This window comes from Scyliorhinus canicula, chromosome 2 (assembly GCF_902713615.1).
Source record: "Scyliorhinus canicula chromosome 2, sScyCan1.1, whole genome shotgun sequence".
Classification (NCBI taxonomy): Eukaryota; Metazoa; Chordata; class Chondrichthyes; order Carcharhiniformes; family Scyliorhinidae; genus Scyliorhinus; species Scyliorhinus canicula.
The window spans coordinates 107359346-107383669 of NC_052147.1; the positions used below are offsets into that span (position 1 = coordinate 107359346).

A 24324-nucleotide genomic window follows, 5' to 3' on the forward strand; every position below is an offset into this window, starting at 1 on the left:
GCGAGGTCAGATTTTTGTTCCCGCCATCAAACACGGTCTCTCAGCCATTCTGTACATTTGCTGACCGTGCGGGCTCTGTGTGGGTTCAGACTGTGGACACTGTCAGAATCCAGTGGAATTGCTTTCATCCGCTTTGAAAACGTCTGCAGCCTGGCCCGAGGCTGTAACCTGAATCTTGGACGCTGCTCCATGTGTCTAAACCATTTGACTCCTGGATTGTAGCATCGAAGCCTCTTAGCTGCATTGTATAGAATATATATACGGTATATATTTGTCACGTCGACCTTATGTCAGCCATTTCTGTCAGTTGTGGTTTGTGATTTACCTGACCTGTATTCGGGGCGGGTGAGGGTGCATTACAAATCATAACTATTATGGATTCCCGAATTGGCAGCAATTCAGAAACCAAGCATGAATTTAATAAAACCATTTGTTAGTTCTGGGAAATTAGTGTAAAAGGTTTTGATGCCGCGAGGGTTTACCCTTCAGCATTCCATGGCAGATGGAGCTTCCGATACTAATTCCGATTTGGCTTGCTTTGTGGCCCAGTGTGCCTTGGCCAGTTTGATCGGGCACTGGGCCCAGTTTGGGGTGACAGAGGACTGTGTGGAGCGGAGCTCTCTCGGTGCGAGCGTGGCTGATTGCCAGGCGAAGCGCGCTTCTGCTTAGTCAGCTGCTGCTTGGCGCCTGCACACACCGTGCAGCAGCTGGCTGGTGCTCGGCAGAGTTTCACTATATGGAGTCAGCTTCCAGCCAGCTGGAAATAGCGCCGGCTGGCATATTCCGAGAATGCTGACAAAGGACTTTGTTAGAGTCGACATAGTGTGAGTTTGTTTCGAAAACATTTTTTATTTCCACTTGGTTTACTTCGATCTGCCCTTGGAAAGGTGCAAAACCTCTTTGCTGAGCTCCAGCATCCGCCCCACTATGTTTCATCGCGCGGACCTCGATGGTGGTCAGTTGTCAGACAGGATATTCGACTGCAAGAGGCGTCACGGTGAAGCCCAATCCGACCTCGACCCCCACCTTAACCCGTTCACTTTCCACTGCGTCAGGATTCGGCGAGGGAACCCATGAATGAATTGCTTCGCCCCCCCCCCCCCCCCCCCCCCCCCAGACGGGACAAAGAGAAAAAGGAAAAACAAGCGTGTCCACACACACTTGCAAAAGTTCATGAGCAATGGCTATATGGCTCAGGCAATAGTAACAGGAGCCAATACATATAATGAGGAAATTAAGGCCACTGAAGAGACATGGAGAATGAATGAGCAGCTGAGGTTTCTTGGTTGCTGTTGTGACATACAGGAGGGGGGTTTAATTTCAACCGCACTGACTTCGCCTCTCACCACCTGCCCATGGACAGAAAGGTGTTTTTGATAAGTTCCCCTTTATAAACTGGTGCATTTGCCCTCTGATTTGGTGTGATCCAATTTTTATTAATAACCCCACAGCAAACTCAAGATAGGGTCAACTGAGAGGGTTAGTTTATTCGCACATAGTCAAACAAAAGAGGAGAGTCGCAATGTAGCTTCCTTTTTCATTCATATAATAAAGGAGGGGGTAAAGAGAAAAATGGTTTACAGGACAAATCCACAGTATAAAGACTTATTGTTTCACCTGATTCTAGATTTCTGAATCAATGTCCAATGGTGTATTCTTTCACAGAAGTTGGCAGGTTGACTCGATAATCCAATTTTCTGGAAGAAATTACTTCCACAGTGGGATAGACACGAAGAGCTGAATTAGTCTTGTAAATGCTGGTACAGAAGTTCAGAATTTCTAGTAGAAACAATGTAGATGGGAGCCAGGTATTCACATCTGGACAGAACCTTTTTTCTGAGCTACTGCTTGCGAGATGGAAAAAGTGAGACAGAGTTGCAGTTCCACAAGGCAATAGTACAGGTACCTCCAGTTGGGGGTGGGGGTGCATTATGGATTATGTCACATGACTCCCAATGTCCTCTTTGGCTTTGATAAAAGATTTATATTCCATTGTCTGGATTCATGAGATTGTGAATGTTTCAACAATTAAGGATTTGAATGGAGGCCGCAGGGTTCTTTCACAGACGTTGTCCTACCAGACTGGTCATCTCCATTGGCCTGCTTGACTTAAGAAATGTAGATGGCTTTTGTATAATTCCCTTTGAATTTCATCTCTGCAGATGGTGTCAACTTCTCTGATATGGCCAGAAAGTTCCCTTTGTCCAGGGTTCAGACATAGCTTCAGCCTTTTAACATCTTTGTCCAGTTTTCCAAGCATTTTAGGAAGTAGCCATGTTATTACGATAGCACAGTGGTTAGCACTGTTGCATCACAGCACCAGAGTCCTGGGTTCGATTCCTGCTTGGGTCACTGTCTGTGTGGAGTCTGCAGGTTCTCCCTGTGTCTGCGTGGGTTTCCTCCAGGTGCTCTGGTTTCCACCCACAAGTCCTGAAAGTTGTGCTTGTTAGGTTAATTGGTCATTCTGAATTCTCCCTCCGTATACCCAAACAAGTGTTGCAGTGTGGCGACTAGAGGATTTTAACAGTAACTTCACTGCAGTGTTAATGTAAGCCTACTTGTGACATTGATAAAGATTATTACTATTATTATATATATTATTGATATTATTATATATATTAAATATAGTGTGAGGTCTTAGCTCCGGGACACTACTGCAGCACAGATTGGGCATCAAACATGGGACCTTTCTGATCTATATTACTCAGGATGGGTTAAGTTATGAGGCTCAAATCAGCTTTCAATGCTTTAAGAAGTACGAATATTTGGCTCTTTTAAGAATGAATAAAGACTTGCGCCAGCCACAACTTCAGGTTGACAAGTAGTCACGTGGCTACCAGTTTGCACACAGCATGATTTCACCAACAGCAATGAGATAATAAGCAAATAAACCAATTTTAGGCCAGGGTGGACAAAAGCAAATTTACAAGGGAGAGTGGAGGTGGAGTCAGAAGCAGTGGACAACAAGGGTATGTTTGAGAGACACAGCCTTAAGATGGTGAGATAAATACCATTGGGGGCAGAGGTCATTGAAACCCAGAGGGAGGAGTATAAAATTTTATATTGGCCATAACAATTTAAAAACAAAGGAGAGGGTATCTCATTAAGAAACATTAAGGTTTGAGTTGGAGGGAAAAACTGAGATGTGACAGTTGACTAATGCCTCAATCCCAATTGATTCTCAGCCATGATGAGCGACCATGTTGGCAAAGAACCAGAAGTGACTGCTGGCTAAATTGGAAAGGAGTAATTCACACTTCTTTGCACTAGTCACATTTTGCAGATTCCAGGTGTTGCCACTGTTATTAGAAATTGCTTCATACCAAAGCAATAGGAAAAATTAGCATTTATATAGGGTCTTGCCTCCCAGCAACATCCCAAAGCACTTCATGGCCAATGAATAATGGAATTAGAAAGAAATGTCAATAGAATCGAGATAAATGAAAAGAATAACATTGGAAATCTGAAACGAAAACAGAAAATAGTGGAAACTGTCAGCAGATCCGTCATCTGTGGAGAGAACAGCCAAGTTCAAGGTTCAGGTGCAGACCTTGCAACAGAGCCACAGATGAGCAGTGTTCAAAAAGGACCAAGACAAAGGCAAAAAACAGGAAAGATATGAATGCACATGGATGTTTGGAAAGTTTTTAAAACCAAGCAATGGTTAAATGCTTCAAGCAATAGTAACAGGAGTCAACGCACATCACCAATGAGAGGATTTTAAAAATTCTTTGTCTACTGAACACATGAAATAGGAGCAGAAATAGGCCATTCAGCCCCTCGAGCCTGCTTCACCATTCAATAAGAACATGATTGATCAGTTTGTGTTTCCAATTCCACCTTCCCATCTAACCCCGATAACCTTTGGTTCCTGTGTCTAACAAGAATATATCATCTTAAAAATATTCACCGCTTTCTGAAGCAAAGTTCCAAAGTCGCACAATCCTTGGGCTGGATTCTCTGGTCCCACTGAAGCTACTCCACGCCTCTGGGAAACCTGTGGGCAAGGCTGTACCGTCAGTGGGAAGAGAATCCCAATGGACGGAGAATTCCAGCCCTTATCTCTGTTGTAAAAGGTATAGCCCCTAATTTTCAAACACTGCCCTCTAGTTCTGTATTCGCCCTCAAAAGGAAACATCCTTTCCATGTCCACCTTGCCGAGATATCGGGATCTTACATATTTCAATCAAGTCACACCTCAACCTGTGACAACAAGCCCAATTTATCCAACCTTTCCTGATAAGGCAACCTGCTTATTCCTTGTATCAATCTAGTAAACCTCCTCTGAACCGCCTGCAATGCAGTTATAACCTTTCTTAAATTTACATGTCGTCTTACCCGGCAGGACCTCGCCGTCCATCCTGCGGGGGGCGGCCTGGTTGGGGGCGGCCTGGTGGGGGGGGGGGAGGGGGGGGGGAGGGAGGATCTGCCATCTGGGCCTATTGATCGGCGGGCCGGCTTCTCCTGGTGTGGGCCTCTTTTACTCCGCGCCAGCCCCTGTAGCTCTCCACCATGTTGGGTCGGGGCCGGTGCGGAGAAGGAAGCTAGTGTGCATGCGTGAATTTGCGCCAGCCGCAGCGCGCATGCGCAGACCCGCGGTGTCCATTTGACGCCGGTATTGGCAGCTGGAGCTGCGTGAGTCACTCCAGTGCCATGCTAGCCCCCTGTAGGGCTCAGGATCGCTGCTCCTGGGGGCCTGTTGACACCGTCGTAAAACGTGACGGCGTTTATGATGGCGTCAACACTTAGCCTCAGGATCAGAGAATCCCACCCTACATTTTAATCCCAGAATTGTTCATTAAATTTAAATTATGAATGGATTTTAACCTATGTCTCCAGAGCATTAGACTGGGCCTCTGGATTCCAAGATATTATCACTCGACCACTGTCTTATAGAGCATTAAAGAGACACCTAGATTGCATGAATAGTCAAGATCATTGGTAAGGCAGGTCTGGAATAGCAACAGAAAAGGTTAGAAAAAAGAGAAGAGGAATAAAAGATTAGCTAACACCAAAAATAAAGGGGGCTGGATTCTCATTTGGCGGGATCCTCCGTTTCACCAGCAGCGCACTCACGTCCGTGGATTTCCCGACGGCGTGGGGGTACCTGCAATGGGAAACCCCGGGCTGGATTCTCCGTCGCGCCACATTTCTGCCCCGACCCGCCGGCAGGATTCTACATTATTCCGGCCGGTCAATGGGATTTCCCATTGTGAGGCAGCCCCACGCCGTCGGGAAACCCCCGGGCGCTGGCAAAACGGGGAATCGCATCCCCCATTGGCCGGCTGCCGAGACAGATAATCCCGCTGCCGGCGGGAGTGGACTGCACCAGAAAACAGGTGCGATGGACGGACAATCCTTCCCAGGGTGTCTCACCAGCTTGATGTTCCTTCACAGTAGAATCATAGAAGTCCCACAGTGAAGAAGGAGGCCATTTGGTCCATTGAGACTGCACCGACCGTCTGAAAGAGCACCCTATCTAGACTCACACCCCCATCCTATCCTCGTAACCCCACTTAACCATTTGGGCACTTAATGGCAATTTGCCATGACCAATCCACCTAACCTGCATAAGAGATTATTGTGCAAATTTAAAGCACATGGGATTGCGGGAAATGTAGCGAGTTGGATAGAAAATTCCTTGGCAGAGAGAAAACAAAGAGTAGCGATTAATGGCTCCTTTTCACATTGGCAGGCAGTAACTTGTGGAGTGCCACAGGGATCGGGGCTGGGACCCCAGCTATTCACAATATAAGTTAATGATTTGGATGAGGGAACAAAATGTAACATCTCAAAGTTTGCAGATGATACCAAGTTAGGTGGGAGGGTGAACTGTGATGAGGATGGAGGGATCCTACAGCATGATCTGGACAGGTTGGGTGAGTGGGCATATCAATGGCAGATTTAGTATAATTTGGATAAGTGTGAAGTTATTCACTTTGGAAGCAAACTAGGAAGGCAGATTACTCCCTGAATGGTTGTAAATTGGGAGAGGGGAGTGTGCAGCGGGATCTGGGTGTCCTTGTGCATCAGTCGCTGAAGGTAAGCATGTGGTAAAGATGGCCTTCATTCCGAGAGGTTTCGAGCATGAAGCAGGGATGTGTTGCTGCAATTATACAGGGCTTTGGTGAGGCCACGCCTGGAATATTGTGTGCAGTTTTGGTCTCCTTCTCTGAGGAAGGATGTCCTTGCTCTTGAGGGAGTGCAGCGAAGGTTTACCAGACAGATTCCAGGGATAGCGGGACTGTCATATGAGGAGAGATTGACTAGGTTGGGATTGTTCTTGCTGGTGTTCAGAAGAATGAGGGGGGTGGGGGGAATCTCATAGAGACTTATAAAATTCTAACAGGACAAGACAGGGTAGATGCAGGGAAGATGTTACCAATGATGGGTGTGTCCAGAACCAGGGGTCACAGCCTGAGGATTCAGGGTAAACCATTTTGGACAGAGTTGAGGAGACATTTCTTCACCCAAAAATTGGCGAGCATGTGGAATTCATTACCACAAGAAGTAGTTCATGCTAAATCATTGAATATATTCAAGAGGCGGCTAGACATAGCACTTGGGGAGAATGGGATCAAAGGTTATGGAGAGAAAGCAAGATTAGGCTATTGAGTTGGATGATCAGCCATGATCATGATGAATGGCGGAACAGGCACGAAGGGCCAAAAGTCCTCCTCCTGCTCCTATCTTCTATGTATCTATGTGCCACCCCGCGGCGACGTATTGAACCCAACCTGCTTTCTACCAAATAGCAGCACACAAAGCCCTGATCGTCAGCACCTGACACTGTAAATGGCTCATTGCGTTCTTTCCAGAGACAGTGCAGGTTCAAGGACAGAAGCGATCGGCCATTAGCCCTTCGAGCTGGGCCCAACATTCGCTGAGATTGTGGCTGATTTTCTCCTTCAACGCCATTGTCCTGCACTATTCCCAAGTTTTAAAGGATAAACCCCTGAATTGTAACTCAAGTAGTAATACTTCACAAATTCGGCAGATCCGCAATGTACTTCATTTTCTCAACTCAACATGACAATCTTTGAGGAGTATTTGAATTGATTTAAGAAGCACTTGGATATGTACTAGAAGTGCCGTCACCTTTAGGACCAAGACGAATTGGCTGGATAGCCCTTTTTTTCTTTAAGCCCTACACATGCCTGATGTGCCGAATGACCTCTCCTGTTCTATTTCTGTATGCTTTACTGGAACTAAACCATTGCAGATAATCGCTGAGCTAGGGGAGAAATTATATCCATTAGTTAATTCACCTCTCCGGGTATAGTATAGAAGAATTATTTTACGCCAGAATGTTTGCTGGCTAAGAGTATGTTCTTTGTACAGGGTAAATTCATTCCTTTTTCTTTCTCTATTTGCTAATTTTATAATGTGGAATTGCAGAGTTCGAAGGCATTGGTGGTACAAACAGCAATGTTGTGCTGTTTAAACCTACTGCTCAAGAGTTAGCTTCTCTTCCATTGTGTTAGGTGGTTCAGAAGAGCCATTAAAATGATTAAATAAATTAGGAATTAGTTGTTTGGCGATGTAAAGGTCAGCTTTTAAAAGCTTGTAAATTATTCAGGGAAAAGAAGCATAAATCAAGTCAGGACTTCAGCAGCTTTCAAAAGCTATCATCAGTTGAGGGGTGGAGTGACATGCGGCTAAGGCAGCACTTCTGTAAACCTTTGAGCGGCCCAGCTGAAATGCTTCATCAGCAGAGGCCTGGGGACAAATCAGCTGCAGGTTTAGGGTTGGGCGCATAGCTGCTGGAAGAGAAAGAGTACCAAGATTAAACGAAGAGAGCAAATTTGTTTATAACCAAATACCTGAGGCATGGTTACAACGAACAAAGAAAATTACAGCACAGGGACAAGCCCTTCGGCCCTCCCAGCCTGTCCAGATCCTTTATCTAAACCTGTTGCCTATTTTCCAAGGATCTACTTCCCTCTGTTCCCCGCCGGTTCATATATCTGTCTAGATGCATCTTAAATGATGCTATCGTACCCGCCTCTACCACCTCCGCTGGCAAAGCGTTCCAGGCACCCACCACCCTCTGCGTAAAAAACTTTCCACGCACATCTCCCTTAAACTTTCCCCCTCTTACCTTGAAATCGTGATCCCTTGTAATTGACACCCCCACTCTTGGAAAAAGCATGTTGTAATCCACCCTGTCCATACCTCTCATAATTTTATAGACCTCAATCAGGTCCCCCCTCAACCTCCGTCTTTCCAACGAAAACAATCCTAATCTACTCAACCTTTCTCTCGGTATCCTCTCCACTCACCTCAGTTTCATCAATTCATAAATAAAGACATGGGGCAAGATCTTCTGGCTGTTCACGCCAATGTCCCACCGCTGACCCATCCCTTGGGTATCCTGGCAGTGTGGGGGGGATTCAGTGGAAAATCCCACTGACAGTGGCGGGAGCAGAAGATTCCGCCATTGGCCAACGGCGTGCCACCTCCTGCCACCGAGAAATATGCCATGGGAAGGCCAGAGAATCTCGCCCATGGAGTACGAAAGCAAGGACTTAATGCAAAATTTTTACAATCCACTGATTATGCCTTAGCTGGGGTATTGCATTCAATTCTGGGCACCATATTATCAGAAGAATATGAAAGCCTTAAGAGAAATAACGGTGACAGAGATGAGGGTTATCTGAAGAGCTGGGGTTGTTTGCCTGGAGAAGATTAGGGGGAAATTTAATTGAGGTATTTAAAATCACAAAGGGTAGAGTAAATGAAGAGGCACTTCTGCTGGGAGAAGGGCCTGTAACCAGAGGAAACACATTTGTAATTGGTAAAAGAACCTGTGGTGATTGTAGATCTGAGTAGATGCAATACAACTGAGCAAGCACTAGAGGGAGCACGGGAGAGCTATATATACACAGGGACAGGAAGTGACAACACACTTCACGGAAGACAGAACTCGTAGCAGGACACAGACACAGGCAGGCAGCATTTGAGGTAGCCGTAAGTTAAGCTCTGAAGAGAGAACAAATTCACAATGAAGCATCTTCTTCACCTTTGAGACTATGAGCTTTATTTAGACACGAGGAACAACACAGTAAAAGAACCATAGGTGCGGGGAGAATTATTCCTCTGCAATGTGTAGTTCTGATCTGGAATGTACAGTCTGAAAGGATGGTGAAGGCAGATTCAATACTAACTTTTAAAAAGGGAATTGGATAGTTACATGAGGGTGGATGAATTTGCAGGCCTGTAAGAAAGAGTAAAGAATTGGGATTAATTGGATAGCTGGCATAGAGTTGAATGGCCTCCTGCAAAAGTAGATGATTTACTGCATTTCCTAATGCACCTCAATATTTCCTGTTCAATATTTTACACCATATTTGATTGTGTTTGTTACTGTGTAACAAGAGTTCTGTCATAATATACACCAGTATATCATGGTGCAGACGCACACTGATGGACACACACAGGGACCAATCAACATGTACAAACACCGCAGCCAATCACCAGTTAGAATACACACACTATAAAGGCAGAGGGCACCACGATTCCCGCTCATTCTGGGTGCTGCCTCTCAGTGTAACAAGTACTCATCCAGCCCAGCACAGACTCACACCACGTGCTGAGAGAATCAACTGGTTCGGACAAGGCTTAGGTCTCTAGTTTAAGTTAGCATCATATAGACCCACAGTCATCGTGTGTTAGTTAGTTAGAAGTAGTCAATAACATTGAGTTGAACCTTCATCAGTGTTGGAAGTGTCTGTTCATCTCTCAAGTCTACACTAGCCAACACTTCAACACTTGGGCTGGTGAGTAGGAGATAAGAGTACGGGAACCACATTAAAGGCCAAAAGTTGCTTATGTCATGTTAAAGGATTGTTTAACTATGGTAACTAGCTAAACTTGCCAAGTTCTAGGTAATGTTAAGGGCAAGGTTAGTGACATGATTCAAGTATCAGGATCCTTGATTTGAGGAATTCTTTCTTTTGTATAATTCCACCTTTTTTCACAGTTAGTGGATGTGTCCTGCACTCTGCTGTTCACTGTGGGCAATTTTAAACTGTCAATGTAATGGGTGTTTGTAAGTACAATAGCCATCTCCACACAATGACCCCTAATTCTCCCATTTTTCTCTCCAACCCCTGGAGGGAGTTTAATGGTTCCCCCACCCACCCACGAATTGCCTCCCATGAGCGGCGAATTTGGAGATGATGGGGAGTATTTAATTGGATGCTAGTTGAGGGCTTTAAATGGGGAATTAGTACCCATTGAGGAGTGTTATCGCTCTGCCATTGGTATTCAATCAGTGGCATGAGTTGCCAAACAGGACATCCACAAAGCAAACCGTCCCGAGCCATCAACTCTCTCTCTCCACCCGGGAGTGGCACAAGACAACCAGAATGAGCGCTGCAGGTACCTATGCCTGGATGGCACCAGAGGTCATCCGATCTTCCATGTTCTCCAAAAGCAGCGATATCTGGAAGCATGAACCTGTTGGTCGGCCTTGTTCCTCCAATTACTCAGGTGTCAATTTGAGAACAAATTGAGACAGGTGGTGGGCAGATACTGACTAGAATGTTGCTCAAGGAAGAAGAGGAGAGTCTTTGGGCCGCCCTGTTTGGGGAATGGAGGTGAATGCAGTGCTTGATGACACCCTCTTGTGAGGTGGATCCTCCTTTCATAGTAACTGTCCAGAGCATCAAATTTGATCATTTATACTCAGGAGGTGTCCCCACCACATGGAATGTTAGGGTTCCGGCAGAGTTAGCTGGATCATACTGACCTATTGAGTGCTCAATGCTGGCAGGGAAAGTATCAGAAAGACACTAGTGAGCTTGTAACCTTAATGTGCGGTTTACATGCATCCTCACAATCCATACTTCAAACTCTTGAGTTTTACTTGATCAGATTCCTTCTGAAGATATTGATTCATTACAGGCTGTGTTCACATAGGTGTTTCCTGCCTTCTGTTTGTTCTTCCTAGTGTGTGATTCAGGGCACTAAATATTGTAAGGTTATCCAACTTTAGGAACATTGTAGCTGTGCGCCACATGCTTGCTGTCTGGCAGGTTAGCGATCAGAAGTAAGAGTCATGCATCGGAGTTCTGAGGGGACAAAATGGCACCCCTGTTGCTTAAGGTTACTTGGCCTGGGTCAGAACTTTAAAAAAATTATTTAATGAAATATGGGTATCAAGGCCTGCATTTGATGCCTATCCCTAATTGTCTTGGAGTGAGTGGCTTGCTCGGGCATTTCAGAGGGCAATTAACATTGCTGTAGATCTAGGGTCAGATATAGGCCAGACCAGGTGAGGAAGGTAGATTTTCTTCCCTAAAGGGCCACCCAGGAGCCACTTGATAGCTCCATGGTCACTTACATACCGAAAGTAGCTTTCAATTCCAGATTTATAATTGAATTTAAGTTTCATCAGCTGCCATGGTGGGATTGGAACCTGTGTCCCCAGGGTATTAGCCTGGGTCGCTGGTCCAGCGACATTGCCAACGATAAATACAAGCTTGCATTTCAACAGCACTTTTAGTGAATCCCAAAAACATCTGCAAGTATTTCACATTCAATTCATTACATTGAAGTGTGGTAACTGTTGTTATGCTGGTTAACATGGCTACCATTTTGCATGCAACAAGATCCCACAAATAGCAATGGCAGTTGACCTATTCTTTAGCAGTTGTGATTGAGGGGGTGGGGGAGTGTTGGCCTTTGAGAATTCCTCTGCTCTTCACATAGTGTCACAGTGTCTTTAACGTCTGCTTGAACCAATAGAGCAAGGTGTGTGTGTGTATGCATTGAACCAACATACCCCCTATTTTATTTTTGTAGTATACAGGCCCCCTTAATTTTCTAGCAAGGCCATGCGTGCTTGGTAATTTGAAGGGGCTGTCTTGATGCAGCCTACACAGGAGCTTGGATTTCTGTATGGTCTCATGGAGAAACATTGGTACCAGCGTACTCCTACATTTAAACAACTATGGGAGGGATTTTACGCTCGCCCCCGCAGTGTGTTTCTTGGAGGCAGGTGGCGGCTCACCATTAGTTGGCAGCGGAATCTCCGGTCCTGCCGCTGTCAATGGGATTTTCCATTGGTCCAAGCGATCTCACTGACGAGAACGACTGGAAAACTCCCCACCCCCTCCCACCCCACACACACCCGCAATGTTAGATTCAGAAAGTTGCCAATTACTCGGGTGTCTAGATAATTTGCAGGAAATGTTTGTCTTTCAACAATCTAAATATCTCCAGCCAAGTGGTTCTTTAACATTTTTCCCCCTGAAAGATTGAAGATGCCCAAGTATCTGCCAGTTTTTGATGACATATCCACAAAGGATTTTTTGTTGTTGTTCAGATTAAACATTCTCCCTCCATTTATTCCCAGTCTTAATACACGAGAAGGTGGAGAACGAGAGCCTAAGTAACAAGACTCTGAAAATCACGGACTTCGGCCTGGCCCGGGAGTGGCACAGGACAACCAGAATGAGCGCTGCAGGTACCTATGCCTGGATGGCACCAGAGGTCATCCGATCTTCCATGTTCTCCAAAAGCAGCGATATCTGGAGGTATGAACCTGGTGGTAGGCCTTGTTCCTCCACCCTTTGTCCTGATGGTATCTCTAACACTCAAAAAGAAAGTTGTGGTTGTGCGGAGGGGCTGTAGCCATGGGCACGTGTGCGGGGGAAGGTGTGGGGAGCGTCTGTTGACTATTTCGGCAAAATGTTGAAGTGTGCAAATATTGTGAATATCTTAGTTTAAGCGAAGGCATTGCAGAGTTGTTAAGTTCTTTAAGTAGATCATAAAAGCTAAAGCCATTGCAAGTGCTTCTTAACGTAATAGTGACAATCACTGAAATTTCAGATACATTTCAGACTTTCGATGCTGTTTTTTATTGTTGAAAATTGTGGGGAACGTATTATTTGTTCAGAGGACCATGTTAATGAGTGGATGGGCAGTGGTGAGCATGAGGTGTCTTTTTTTTTGTTTAAAAAAAAAATTTAGAGTACCCAATTATTTTTTTCCAATTAAGAGACAATTTAGCACGGCCGATCCACCTAATCTGCACATCTCTTAGGGCTGTGGGGGTGAGACCCATGCAGACACGGGGAGAATGTGCAAACTCCACACGGACAGTGACCCGGGGCCAGGATTGAACCCAGGTCCTCGGCGCCGTGAGGCAGCAGTGCAAACCACTGCACCACCATGCCGCCCCAAGAGCATGAGGTGTCACCAAGGACATGTGCTGGTTCGGGTCTTCCTCTCAATACCTGACCACAGCCATTTTAACCAGGAGGCCATGAGAGAAGGCTTTCTTCTATTGGGTCAGGTAAGAGGTGGAATGCAAACTGAGATTGGAAATTTAGCGGAAGTTGCTTTAGCCTGCTTGCCGTGAATGAGGGATGAAGGCTGCCAGGCTGTTTACAGAATAGCAGATTGTCTGCAACCTCAGTTATTGGAAACCATACTCTTGTCTGAGTGGAACATATGAAACGATTGAATCCTTTGGTAGCCAAAAACTTTGAAATGCTGAATTTGTGTCGTATTGATGGGTGTACAATGATGTAATTGTAATTCTTTAGACTAATCAGACTCTTGTTATGGGTTTGGAGAGCATCAAAGTGTATCATGGAGTTCACCTGAGCCACAACTTCTAATAGATTGTGGTTATGGGGAACACACGGGCCCACTCTGAAGGTGTGATGCAACTGAAATCTACAGTACTTTTGAATTAAAACAATCTTTATTTATGAAACCAGTTAACACTTTATAAACCCACAGTAAACATCTTAACAACTATCAACACCAATAAGTCCCCCAAAGAATGCAGTACTCTCCAAGTAACTCTTAATCTTTCCTTGCAACATCCATAAGACAAAAGGAACCCTTTTTACAGAAAGACATCAGGTTTAACTTCACTACTGAGAACAGTTACCAATTTGAAATTACCAAATAAACATTCATAAGCTTGCAGAGATTCATTCACATCTTGCTGTGACTGCAGCTTCTCCAAATCTAAACAAAACTAAACGCATCCTGTAGCTATGAGCCCAAAGTGAAAGTAAAAGAAGACAGCCTAGCTCCACCCACACTCTGACATCACTGATAAATACCCATTTCTTAAACGTACATCCACTACAGCTATTTTATAAACCCCCATTTCTTAAAGGTACCCACACATAACACTCTGAAGTGTTCCTCATTTTGCACATGTGCTGTTCCTGCAGACTGAGGCTCTGCATGGAGGTGGAAATATATCTGAAGCGTTCTACTTTTTCATAGAATCCTAAAATCCCTGCAGTGCAGAAGGAGGCCATTCAGCCCATCAAGTCTGCACCGACCCTTCAAAAGACTCTGCCCATGACCACTCATTCCTCCACCCCATAACCAAATCTGCAAACCCTGGACACGAATGGGCAATTTATCATGGCCAATCTACCTAACCCATACATCTTTTGATGAATCTGGTTGCTTTTATCTGAAGTGTATACAGCTGTAGTAACCTTTTCCAGATAAAGTATTAGCTAACCCCAAAATGGCCAGTTGGAATTTAGCAGAACCAAAATTTTAAATTCTCGAGAAACAAATTATTCCTTGCAGGTTACGATGCCACATTGTTCCTGGAAAGTTTGAGTGGCATTGCAGGAATATAAAGCCTGATATTAAACATACCCTTGCATTGTAACTCACTACAGTAAATTTAATTTGCACAAATTAAAGTTGATGTGGTGTATATGGACTTCAGTAAAGCGTTCTCCATGGTAGACTATTGCAGAAAATACAGAGGTATGGGATTGAGGGTGATTTAGCGGTTTGGATCAGAAATTGGCTAGCTGTAAGAAGACAGAGGGTGGTGGTTTATGGGAAATGTTCAGCCTGGAGTTCAGTTACTAGTGGTGTACCACAAAGATCTGTTTTGGGGCCACTGCTGTTTGTTATTTTTATAAATGACCTGGAGGAGGGCGTAGAAGAATGGGTGAGTAAATTTGTGGATGACACTAAAGTCGGTGGAGTTGTGGACAGTGCGGAAGGATGTTGCAGGTTACAGAGGGACATAGATAAGCTGCAGAGCTGGGCCGAGATGTGGCAAATGGAGTTTAATGCAGAAAAGTGTGAGGTGATTCATTTTGGAAGGAGTAACTGGAATACAGGGTACTGAGCTAATGGTAAGATTCTTGGAAGTGTGGATGAGCAGAGAGATCTCGGTGTCCATGTACATAGATCCCTGAAAGTTGCCACCCAGGTTGATAGGTTGTTAAGGCGTATGGTGTGTTAGCTTTTATTGGTAGAGGGATTGAGTTTCAGAGCCATGAGGTCATGTTGCAGCTGTACAAAACTTTGGTGCAGCCGCATTTGGAGTATTGCGTGCAGTTCTGGTCACCGCATTATAGGAAGGATGTGGAAGCATTGGAAAGGGTGCAGAGGAGATTTACCAGGATGTTGCCTGGTATGGAGGGGAGATCTTGGGCGGGATTCACCATACCCGATGGGGCGGAGGATCCCGGCGGGACAGAATGGCGTGAACCACTCCAGCGTCGGCCCGCCCCAAAGGTGCGGAATCCTCTGCACCTTCAGGGGCTAGGCCGGCGCCGGAGTGGTTTGCGCCCCGCCGGCTGGCGTGGAAGGCCTTTGGCGCAACGCCAGCCGGGGCCGAAGGGACTCCACCGGCCGGCGCAAGTCGGCGCATGCACGGTAGCATCAGCGGTTGACGCGCATGCGCGGGGGTGGGGTTCACCTTTATGTCGGCCACCGCGGAGGCTGACACGGTCGCGCATAGGAAAAGAGCGCCCCCACGGCACAGGCCCGTCCGCGAATCGGTGGGCCCCGATTGTGGGCCAGGCCACCGTGCCCCCCCCCCCCCCCCCCCGGGGCCAGATCGCCCCCCTCAGAGCCCGCTCATGCCGCCAGGTCCCGCCGGTAAGGGACCTAGTCTGATCTATGCCAGCGGGACTGGCAAAGAACCAGCGGGACTTCGGCCCATCGCGGGCCGGAGAATCGCTGGGGGATGGCGCTGCGAGCTGCCGGCGCAGCGTGATTCCCGCCCCCGACGATTCTCCGGCGCCGGAGAATTCGGCGGGGGCGGGATTCATGCCGCCCACTGGCGATTCTTCGACCCTGCGGGGGGGGTCGGCGAATCCCGCCCCTCATGAGGAAAGGCTGAGGGACTTGAGGCTGTTTTTGTTACAGAGAAGAAGGTGAAGAGGTGACTTAATAGAGGCGTAGAAGATGATCAGAGGATTAGATAGGGTGAACAGTGAGAGCCTTTTTCCTCGGATGGTGATGTCCAGCACGAGGGGACATTGCTTTAAATTGAGGGGAGATAGATATAGGATAGATGTCAGAGGTAGGTTCTTTACTCAGAGTAGTAAGGGCGTGGAATGCCCTGCCTGCAACAGTAGTGGTCTCGCCAACACTAAGGGCATTTAAATGGTTATTGGATAAACATATGGATGATAATGGAATAGTGTAGATGGGCTTTAGATTGGCGCAACATCAAGGGCCGAAGGGCCTGTACTGCGCTGTAATGTTCTATTGACTATCTATTCTATTGACTCTCTTTGGACTGTGGGAGGAAACCGGAGCACTCCGAGGAGAAGGTACAAACTCCACACCGACAGTGACCCAAGACCGGAATTGAACCCGGGTCCCTGGCACTGTGAGGCAGCAGTGCCAACCGCCGTGCCACCCCCAGAAGTTTTCAACTTCTGTTTCTGTTTTCTCTTCTTCTTGCTGCCCGCCACCCCACACCATGTGAAATAATCGATTGCCTTGTTGGCTGGAGAATGATTCAAAAATATTGACCATGAGCCATTTGACCCACATCACAATCCAGGAAAGACTAACGTGGGTTCAGTCAGGGTGAGGGAGTCTGAGAGGACTGAGGCAGTTGTAAACATGGGAGTGTAATCAAAACAGGATGAGTATGTGAGGCATGTCAAAATAGCACCATTCCACACTTTGTTTTTGCGGCATAAATCACTTTTGTGGTAATTGTATGTTCCTCCCTTCTCCAGTATTGGGCACTTTTAGGTCTCGCACAATGTTTATTTTAAAGTGGTGTTTCAGAGGTACAGAAAACACTGGAGAATAGTTTTGCACTGGATACTTTCAGTGGTAAATCTCGGTGTTTCCAGAGTCTGGTGTAAATATGAATGATTCATTGTAAGGTGAGACACTGGGCAAAATTCCTTCCTCGTGAAGTTTCAAATGCGACCCGCGCTAGGGTGGAGAATCAGTTGTCCGGTCAAAATCGATGCCTGTGCCCGGTGCTGATTCGGGTGCCATGCTCCGGATGCACGCTGGTGGCGATGAAGAGGTTTGCGCTCGAGCAGGCGATGACATGCAGAACCGGCATTTGCAAGCATTTAAATATGATTAGCACATTTGACCCACTATGCTCCAGGCCTCCGCGATGCTCCGTCCTCAGGCAGAAGTCATGCAGGCACGATTACTAAAGGTATTTACAAATGGGGACTGGGTGCCGTGGCTGTTGAGGGGGTGAGAGAAGGTAAGCAAAGTTTGAAAAAACTGTTAAAATTCCCTCCATGCTGCTTTACGGGTCCGAGATGTAGAGGAGCAGATCATCCGCATAGAACGAGACTCTGTGCTCTCTGTCTCCTTTCCAGATCCCTTTCAGTTTTTTGTCGCCCTGAGCACAATAGCCAATGGTTCGATCGCTAGCGGGGACAGCGGGCATCCCTGCCTAGTGCCTCTGTGCAGCTGGAAGTTCTTAGAGCTAATGGTGTTTGTCCGTGAGCTCACCATGGGTGCCGTTGTACTGGAGTTTCACCCAGGCGGTGAACCCTGTTCCAAGCCCGAACCGCTCCAGCACCTCTCTGAGGTACTTCCATTCAACTTTGTCAAGGCCTTTTCTGCATACAGGGAGATGATCAGCTCTGGTGTTTTCTCCCTGGTGTGGTCATTATCGCAATCAGCAGGGGCCTGATGTTCGATGTTAGCTGTCTACCTTTGATGAAGCCCATTTGTTCCTCTGCTACCACTTCTGGTACGCAGTCCTCCAGTCTTTTGGCTAGCACCTTGGCCAGTATTTCTGCGTCTATGTTTAGCAGCGAAATGGGTCTGCAGGACCACAATCTGCCTTGCCAGCGAGTCCATGGACATCTCCCGCAGGTGTGGGGCCAGTACCGTTGAAAATCTTTTTGAGAAGCCTGCCAGGAATCGATCAGGCCCCCGCCTTCCCCAACTGCATGGAGTTGATGCCCTCCATGACTTCCGTCAGTTCTAGTGGTGCTTCCAGCCCCCATTTCCTATCCTCCCCGACAACTGGTATATCCAGTCCATTGAGGAACCATTTCATTCCCATTGCTGGGGTCTCAGAGACGTACAGCCCCGGTAGAAGGCCTCAAATTCCTTGAAGACCTTTTCTGGCTCTGCTACTATTCTGATGGGGGTTTATTGCCCCCCCCCCCCCGCGCGTGATCAACCATACATACCTAGTGGACGCGCCCCTGCACTCCGGGGTTTCTCTTTGTTAGGGGGCCACCCAAAATGGCTGCCAACTGTGTGTACACCATTTGGGTGAGCCCCTGCACTCTGGGGTTTCCCTTTGTCCAGGGAAAGTAGTTGCTTGTGGTGCTTTTGTGTTCCAAGTCGCCACATGTGGCCTGTTGTAGCCAGTCTAATGCCCTTACAACCCTTGTTCTTAGGTTTCCCCTATGGTTCTTCCCCCCTCCCTTTCCTCGCCTTCCTGTTGCTATCCCCCTTGTGTTCCCTTCCCCCTGTTTATTCCCCCTAGTTGTCTCCCCATTAGTGATGCGTCCCCCCCCCCCCCATTGACAGGCGCACTCTCCCTTGCAGGAGATGCGTTGTGGACCCCCTCTTGCTCATGCTTCCTGGTGCTAGCTTTTCCGCTAATGTGGTGGCCCCCTCCTGGATTCCGCTCTATATTCACCCTTCTCCCACTATCTGTTTCTGTCTCTGCCATTCTCCTCACCCTTTCCTGTGCTCTGCTGCCCTTGCCTCTTCCTTCCGACGCTGAAGCTCCTATCCTTAAAGTGGGGCAATGGAGTCCCTCGCAAAGTGTCTTTCGGGTTGGTTGATCTGTTCACTGCTGTCCCTGCTGCTGCTTTTCCAGCCCTTTCTCCAGGATAAATTTGTCTGCGTCCACAGGGGCTGTGAAGAATTGCCCTGGAACGTTACCCAGAGTTTGACAGCATCCCAAATGTTACCTTGTTTTTGCACAGGGCTGCCTTTGCCCCGTTGAACTTGCCCAGCGCTTGGCCAGGTCAGCCCCAATGTCTTGGTAGATCCTAATCTGGTGACCTTCCCAGTTATAGTTCTTTGACTGCCTTGTCCAGAGCAGGATTCTGTCCTGGTCTTGGTCCCGGTGCATTTTAGCGATTATTGCCCTCAGCTGTTCTCCAGCCTTGGGTCTTGGGTGGAGCAACCAATGGGCTCTATCTATTTCTGGCAGGTTGGGGAAGCTATCCCTTGAAACCAGATTGCCCAGTGTCTGGGTCACATAGTCCGTGGGGTCCCAACCTTCAATTAGTTCCGGCAGGCCCACTATTCTTAAGTTCCTGCACTGTGACTGGTTCTCCTGATCCTCTATCTTCCCTTTCAGACTCCCCTGCATCGCGCCCAACCTCACTATTTCCTTCCCCAGGGTGATGATCCGGTCACTGTGGTCTCTTGAGGCTATTTCTAATTCTTTTATGGTGTTCCTATGGGCTTTCAGTCGCCTCTCTACCTTGTCCAGGCCCACCTGCATGGTCGCCAGGGCCTCCGTGACCACCATCCTGACTGGAGCCTGGAAGTCAGTCTTCGTCTCCTCCTCTCTATGTTCTCTCAGTTCCCTGGAGAGGAACATCCTCCATCCACCCTCTGGTGAGGGGGGGGCTCTGTGTGCGGTGAACTGGTCCTTCTCGTTCTGGCATGTCCGGCACTTCGCCGCTTTGTGTGTCTGCTGGTTCGGCCACTGCCTCTCCTGGCTTTTCCCATTACTTGTCTCTTTGCCGCCTCTGGAGTTGCTGTCATGTTGTTGTTAGTTAGGTTGCGGGGATACTTTATCCCTGTTTTAGCGGGCTATTTTGAGTAAAAGAGCCTTATTTTTGGGTTCGTAGGAGGAGATCCACCTGATGTGCAACTGCTCAGCGCATCCTGTCAGCGGAAGTCCAGGCTGCCATTGCTGCAGTATTTGTTTTAAACAGAACCATTTGGTGCATGTTACATGCCCCTGGTTGCTCACTCTGCTGACTGCTCACTGTGTCCTGTAAATTCTGGTCATTTGGGAGTGCACCCAGGCCACCCCTCTGGAAACCCTCAGACCCCAGCTGACCCATCATCCGGATGGGCACCCTTCCACTGCCAAGGATCCTGAATGACACTGCCAAGTTGGCAGAAGCATTGTCTGGGTGCCAGGGTGGAAGTGCAAGGGTACCCGAGTGTCAGGGTGGCACTGCCAAAGGTCAGGGGTTGAGAGGGGCCATGCCCATGCAATGATGGTGGAGGGGATGTTTTAAGGATGGGAGTGTGCAGAGCAGGTAAATAGGGGCCTCCGGGAGGTTGGGGGAAGTGACGGGTGGGGGTCCTGAAAGGGGGAGGGTGCTCTAAGGAGGGTTAGGGGGCCCTAAAGAAGGGGGTCCCCAGGCACCTCATAGCTGGGTGTCCTCACTTGGGGGCTGTGGGCTCGTGCCCGTGTGTGAAGGGCGTCACATTGCTCATGGGTCGGGGGGGGGGGGGGGGACACAAGTTCACTTACAGATTGGGGAACCCTTTCAAAATGGCGGCCCAATCTCTTGAGATCAGCTCCCCAGTGCTAAAACAAATTCTAAGTGTGAGCTAAACCGATGAGAAGCTGCCCTGGGTCGAAAACAATGACTAGGGGCGGGATTCTCCGATCACCAATGGCGAAATCGCATTTGGCGATTGGCCGGAGAATGCGTTTATATGCTGGAATTGGGGTCGGCACCTTGTTTCCGATGCTCTACCCCCTCGAAAACGTGTACTCGAGGAGTTATGCCGAATGCCATCGGGACGGCCTCAGGACGTTACCTGAGGGCCTCCCCCGATGGGCCGAGTCCCTGACGGCATGGGGTCCGTGTCACAACATTTGGGGACCTGTGTCCAGTGCTGCCACAATCGGGGGGTGGGGGAAGCCCGGGGGGGTGGGGGGGGTGGGAGTGGAGCCAGGGCGGGGGGGGGGGGGGTAGCGGAGCGCGGAGCCGGGGGGGGGGGGGGATTCGTTCCGCTGGTAGGGTGGCTTCGATGAAGGCTGGGCGGACTGGTGGGGGGTGGTTTGAGGGGGGTTACGGGGGGGGGGCAGGTTTTGGCAGGCCGGGTCCATGCGCAGCTGGCGCCATGTTGTACGGCGTGGCTGCCGCCGTGCACACGCACGGCCATAGACCTGGCCATTCTGCGACCGTATCCGCATGTAAAGCCATGGACTTTACGTGGTGCGGCTGTTAGCCCCCCACCAGACGGAAAATCGGTGCGGGGCGCCGCCGACATTTTGGTTGTAAGACCAGACAAATCCTGCAGGCATGTGTCACTGTATAGTGGTGGGAAACGCGCCGACAGAGCTGGCAGGAAACTCCCTGAAAAACCCGCCACAAATGAACTTAGAAATTTTCCGGAGGATCGTGCCCTTGATCTCCCAAATGGAGAATTTCGTCCACTATCTCACAAAATAACCATAGGTGAGGAAGGTGATTTTGTCCAACTCCGCTTATCTATCCAAAAGTAACTATATTGCCCAACCCTGTTATTGCAGCATCCAAAAGTCTCTTAATGCCACCCAATGTGTGTGTGTATGTGTAACATTTACCCTGAGTTGACACTGTTTTGGAACATGTGTCCCTTGCCCTATTGTCAACAGTAATAATAATAATCGCTTATTGTCACGAGTAGGCTTCAATGAAGTTACTGTGAAAAGCCCCTAGTCAGCACATTCCAGCGCCTTTTCGGGGAGGCTGGTATGGGAATTGAACCCGTGCTGCTGACATTGTTCTGCATTACAAGCCAGCTGTTTAGCCCTCTGTGCTAAACCAGGGTGTTCAAACATCAGCAGCCCTCTATCCCTGGTTTTGTATGCCTCAATAAAATTACTTCCTTTTAAAGAAGAAGAAACCAGATCCTTCAGGTTTCAAATCCTCTGAAACTATGAATCTCTGACACAGGAAACTTGCTGTTCTTCAGAAAACCACAGTGAAAAACAGTTTTGTGCTGAACCTGTTTCATGTGTGGTCACATTAGAAAAAAAATGTTAGTTTAGATTCCAGCCCCTAATTTTCTACACCTGTTGTGCTAAATGTTACAAATTTTTTTATGCAGTTGAATACTTTGCACTCACTGAGAATATTTTCCTTTTCCTCAGCTATGGTGTGTTGCTGTGGGAACTGCTGACTGGGGAAGTTCCGTTCAGGGGGATTGACGGACTGGCTGTGGCCTACGGGGTGGCTATGAACAAACTGGCACTTCCCATTCCTTCCACTTGTCCAGAACTGTTCAGCAAACTCATGGAAGGTAAGGAGCTCTCCTTCACGGGGGCAGAAAATACCCTCTGTCATCGACACATTACGTCAAAGGTTAGGATGAGCAACAAGATGAAACAGATCACAATCCCAACATCTCAGCTCTTTGTCAAGGATCTGCTTCTGGTGCTGAAGGATTTAAAAAATATATATTTTATTCAATCTTTGGTTGTTTTATATTTCCTACTGTTTAAAGAGTAGTATTGAAAGCTGCCCTGAGGGTGGTATTCTAATGTACAAAATATCCTAACTTACTTTCTGCCAATTAAAAATTGAGGTTAAGACTGAGGAGAACAAATGGTGCGGAATGAGGAGCATTTTTTTAAATATTTCAACTTGACAAAGGTGGGAGATGGTGACAAGGTATTGAGAAATGTTATAATTCGCTGCTCATTTGCTGTGCAAAGGAGGAATTTGGAGGCAGGTTTTCCTTCATACAGGTTGATTTACAAAACCAGGAGAACACAGGCACATTCTCCCTTTTCCTTCTCGTGCAAAGATGGAAACTAGTTCTTATACATACTTAAGCAAAATGCCCTAACCTCTCCCCAATTCGTAACACCCGCTCTGCCTTAAAACTAGAGCCTGCACCTCATTGTGACGGGACTGCAACATTAACGAGCAGGCTCGATGCAAAACACTCAGTTTTGTGCTACTGGGATTCTCTCCCAAGATTCTGACCTATGAACAATAAGATTGTTATCCTTGCACTGTAACTTTGTCCTTGATAAAGGGAGTGCGAGAACAAGATGGTCAATGGAAGTGCCATACAAGCCTAGAACCGCCAGCCTCGCTAGCAATCACCTTGGAAGATTAGCCACGGAAATGGGTGCTGACCTTGTGCCTGTTCATTCATTAATGTACGGTGGCTGTGTCAGTAAGGATTGATGACCTGTATGTGTAAGTAGGTTAATTTCCTGTAGACTGGGATATATTGGAGCTGGGGGGAGAGTTCTGGATGTAAATTCCAAAGGAAGTCTCCTGCTCCCATTAGTTAGCAGTGTTATAGTGACACTGAACCTTGCATTGGATAAATCTTTGTTCATAGATTACATAGAACATAGATTACGTAGAATTTACAGTGCACAACAAGGCCATTCAGCCCATTGAGTCTGCACCGGACCCTTGAAAAAGCCCACACATCACCCTATACCTGTAACCCGAGTCAACCTTTTTTTTTTGGACACAAAGGGCAATTTATCATGGCCAATCCACCTAACCTGCATATCTTTGGACTGTGGGAGAAAACCAGAGCACCCAGAGGAAACCCAAACAAACATGGGGAGAACGTGCAGACTCGGCACAGACCGTGACCCAAGCCGGGAATCGAACCAGGGACCTTGGAACTGTGAAGCACAGTGCTAACCATTGTGCTCCCATGCCGCACCAAACTAAAATAAACAAACGTTTAAAATGTTCAGCAGGTCTGCGATTGACTCGAAAGAGAAAATTCAGGTTAGAAAGGGAGATCCAAAACCAGTTTCATAGATATGAGGGGCGAGCTGTCAGAAGTCCAAAGATTAGGAAACTATATTAAACGATATGATGGCAGATGACCAATGTTGAGCAGTTAAAGAAACACTCATAATTCTCGATGAATATGTTTCCCATTGAGAACTAAAAACGCCATGGAAATAGTGATCCCTCTTTGGCTAACCAAAGGTTCAGGATGACAAGAAATTAAAAGAAGAGGGTTACAATATTGCCAAGAAGCAGAGTAAACCTGAGGATTGAGAGACTTTTGGAAATCAGCAAAAGATGACCAAAACGTGTTGGAGGGAGAAAATAGAATATGAGGGCTGGCAAGAAATATAAAAACAGATGGTTAATACCTTCGACAAGTATGTGAAAACAAAGA

At 47.4% G+C, this 24324-nt stretch overlaps 1 protein-coding gene across 3 annotated transcripts in view; it reads left to right on the forward strand.

Moving 5' to 3' along the window:
- Positions 1 to 24324, forward strand: part of map3k9 (mitogen-activated protein kinase kinase kinase 9) — a 241313-nt gene that overhangs the window by 161021 nt on the left and 55968 nt on the right. For 2 of the 3 annotated variants that reach the window (XM_038784498.1, XM_038784516.1), the window contains 2 exons: positions 12362 to 12542; positions 22310 to 22458. In XM_038784498.1, coding sequence (XP_038640426.1) covers positions 12362 to 12542; positions 22310 to 22458 — 330 coding nt within the window. Of the gene's footprint in view, positions 1 to 643; positions 825 to 12361; positions 12543 to 22309; positions 22459 to 24324 lie in introns of those variants that run through there. The other variant, XM_038784508.1, reaches the window with a different exon arrangement.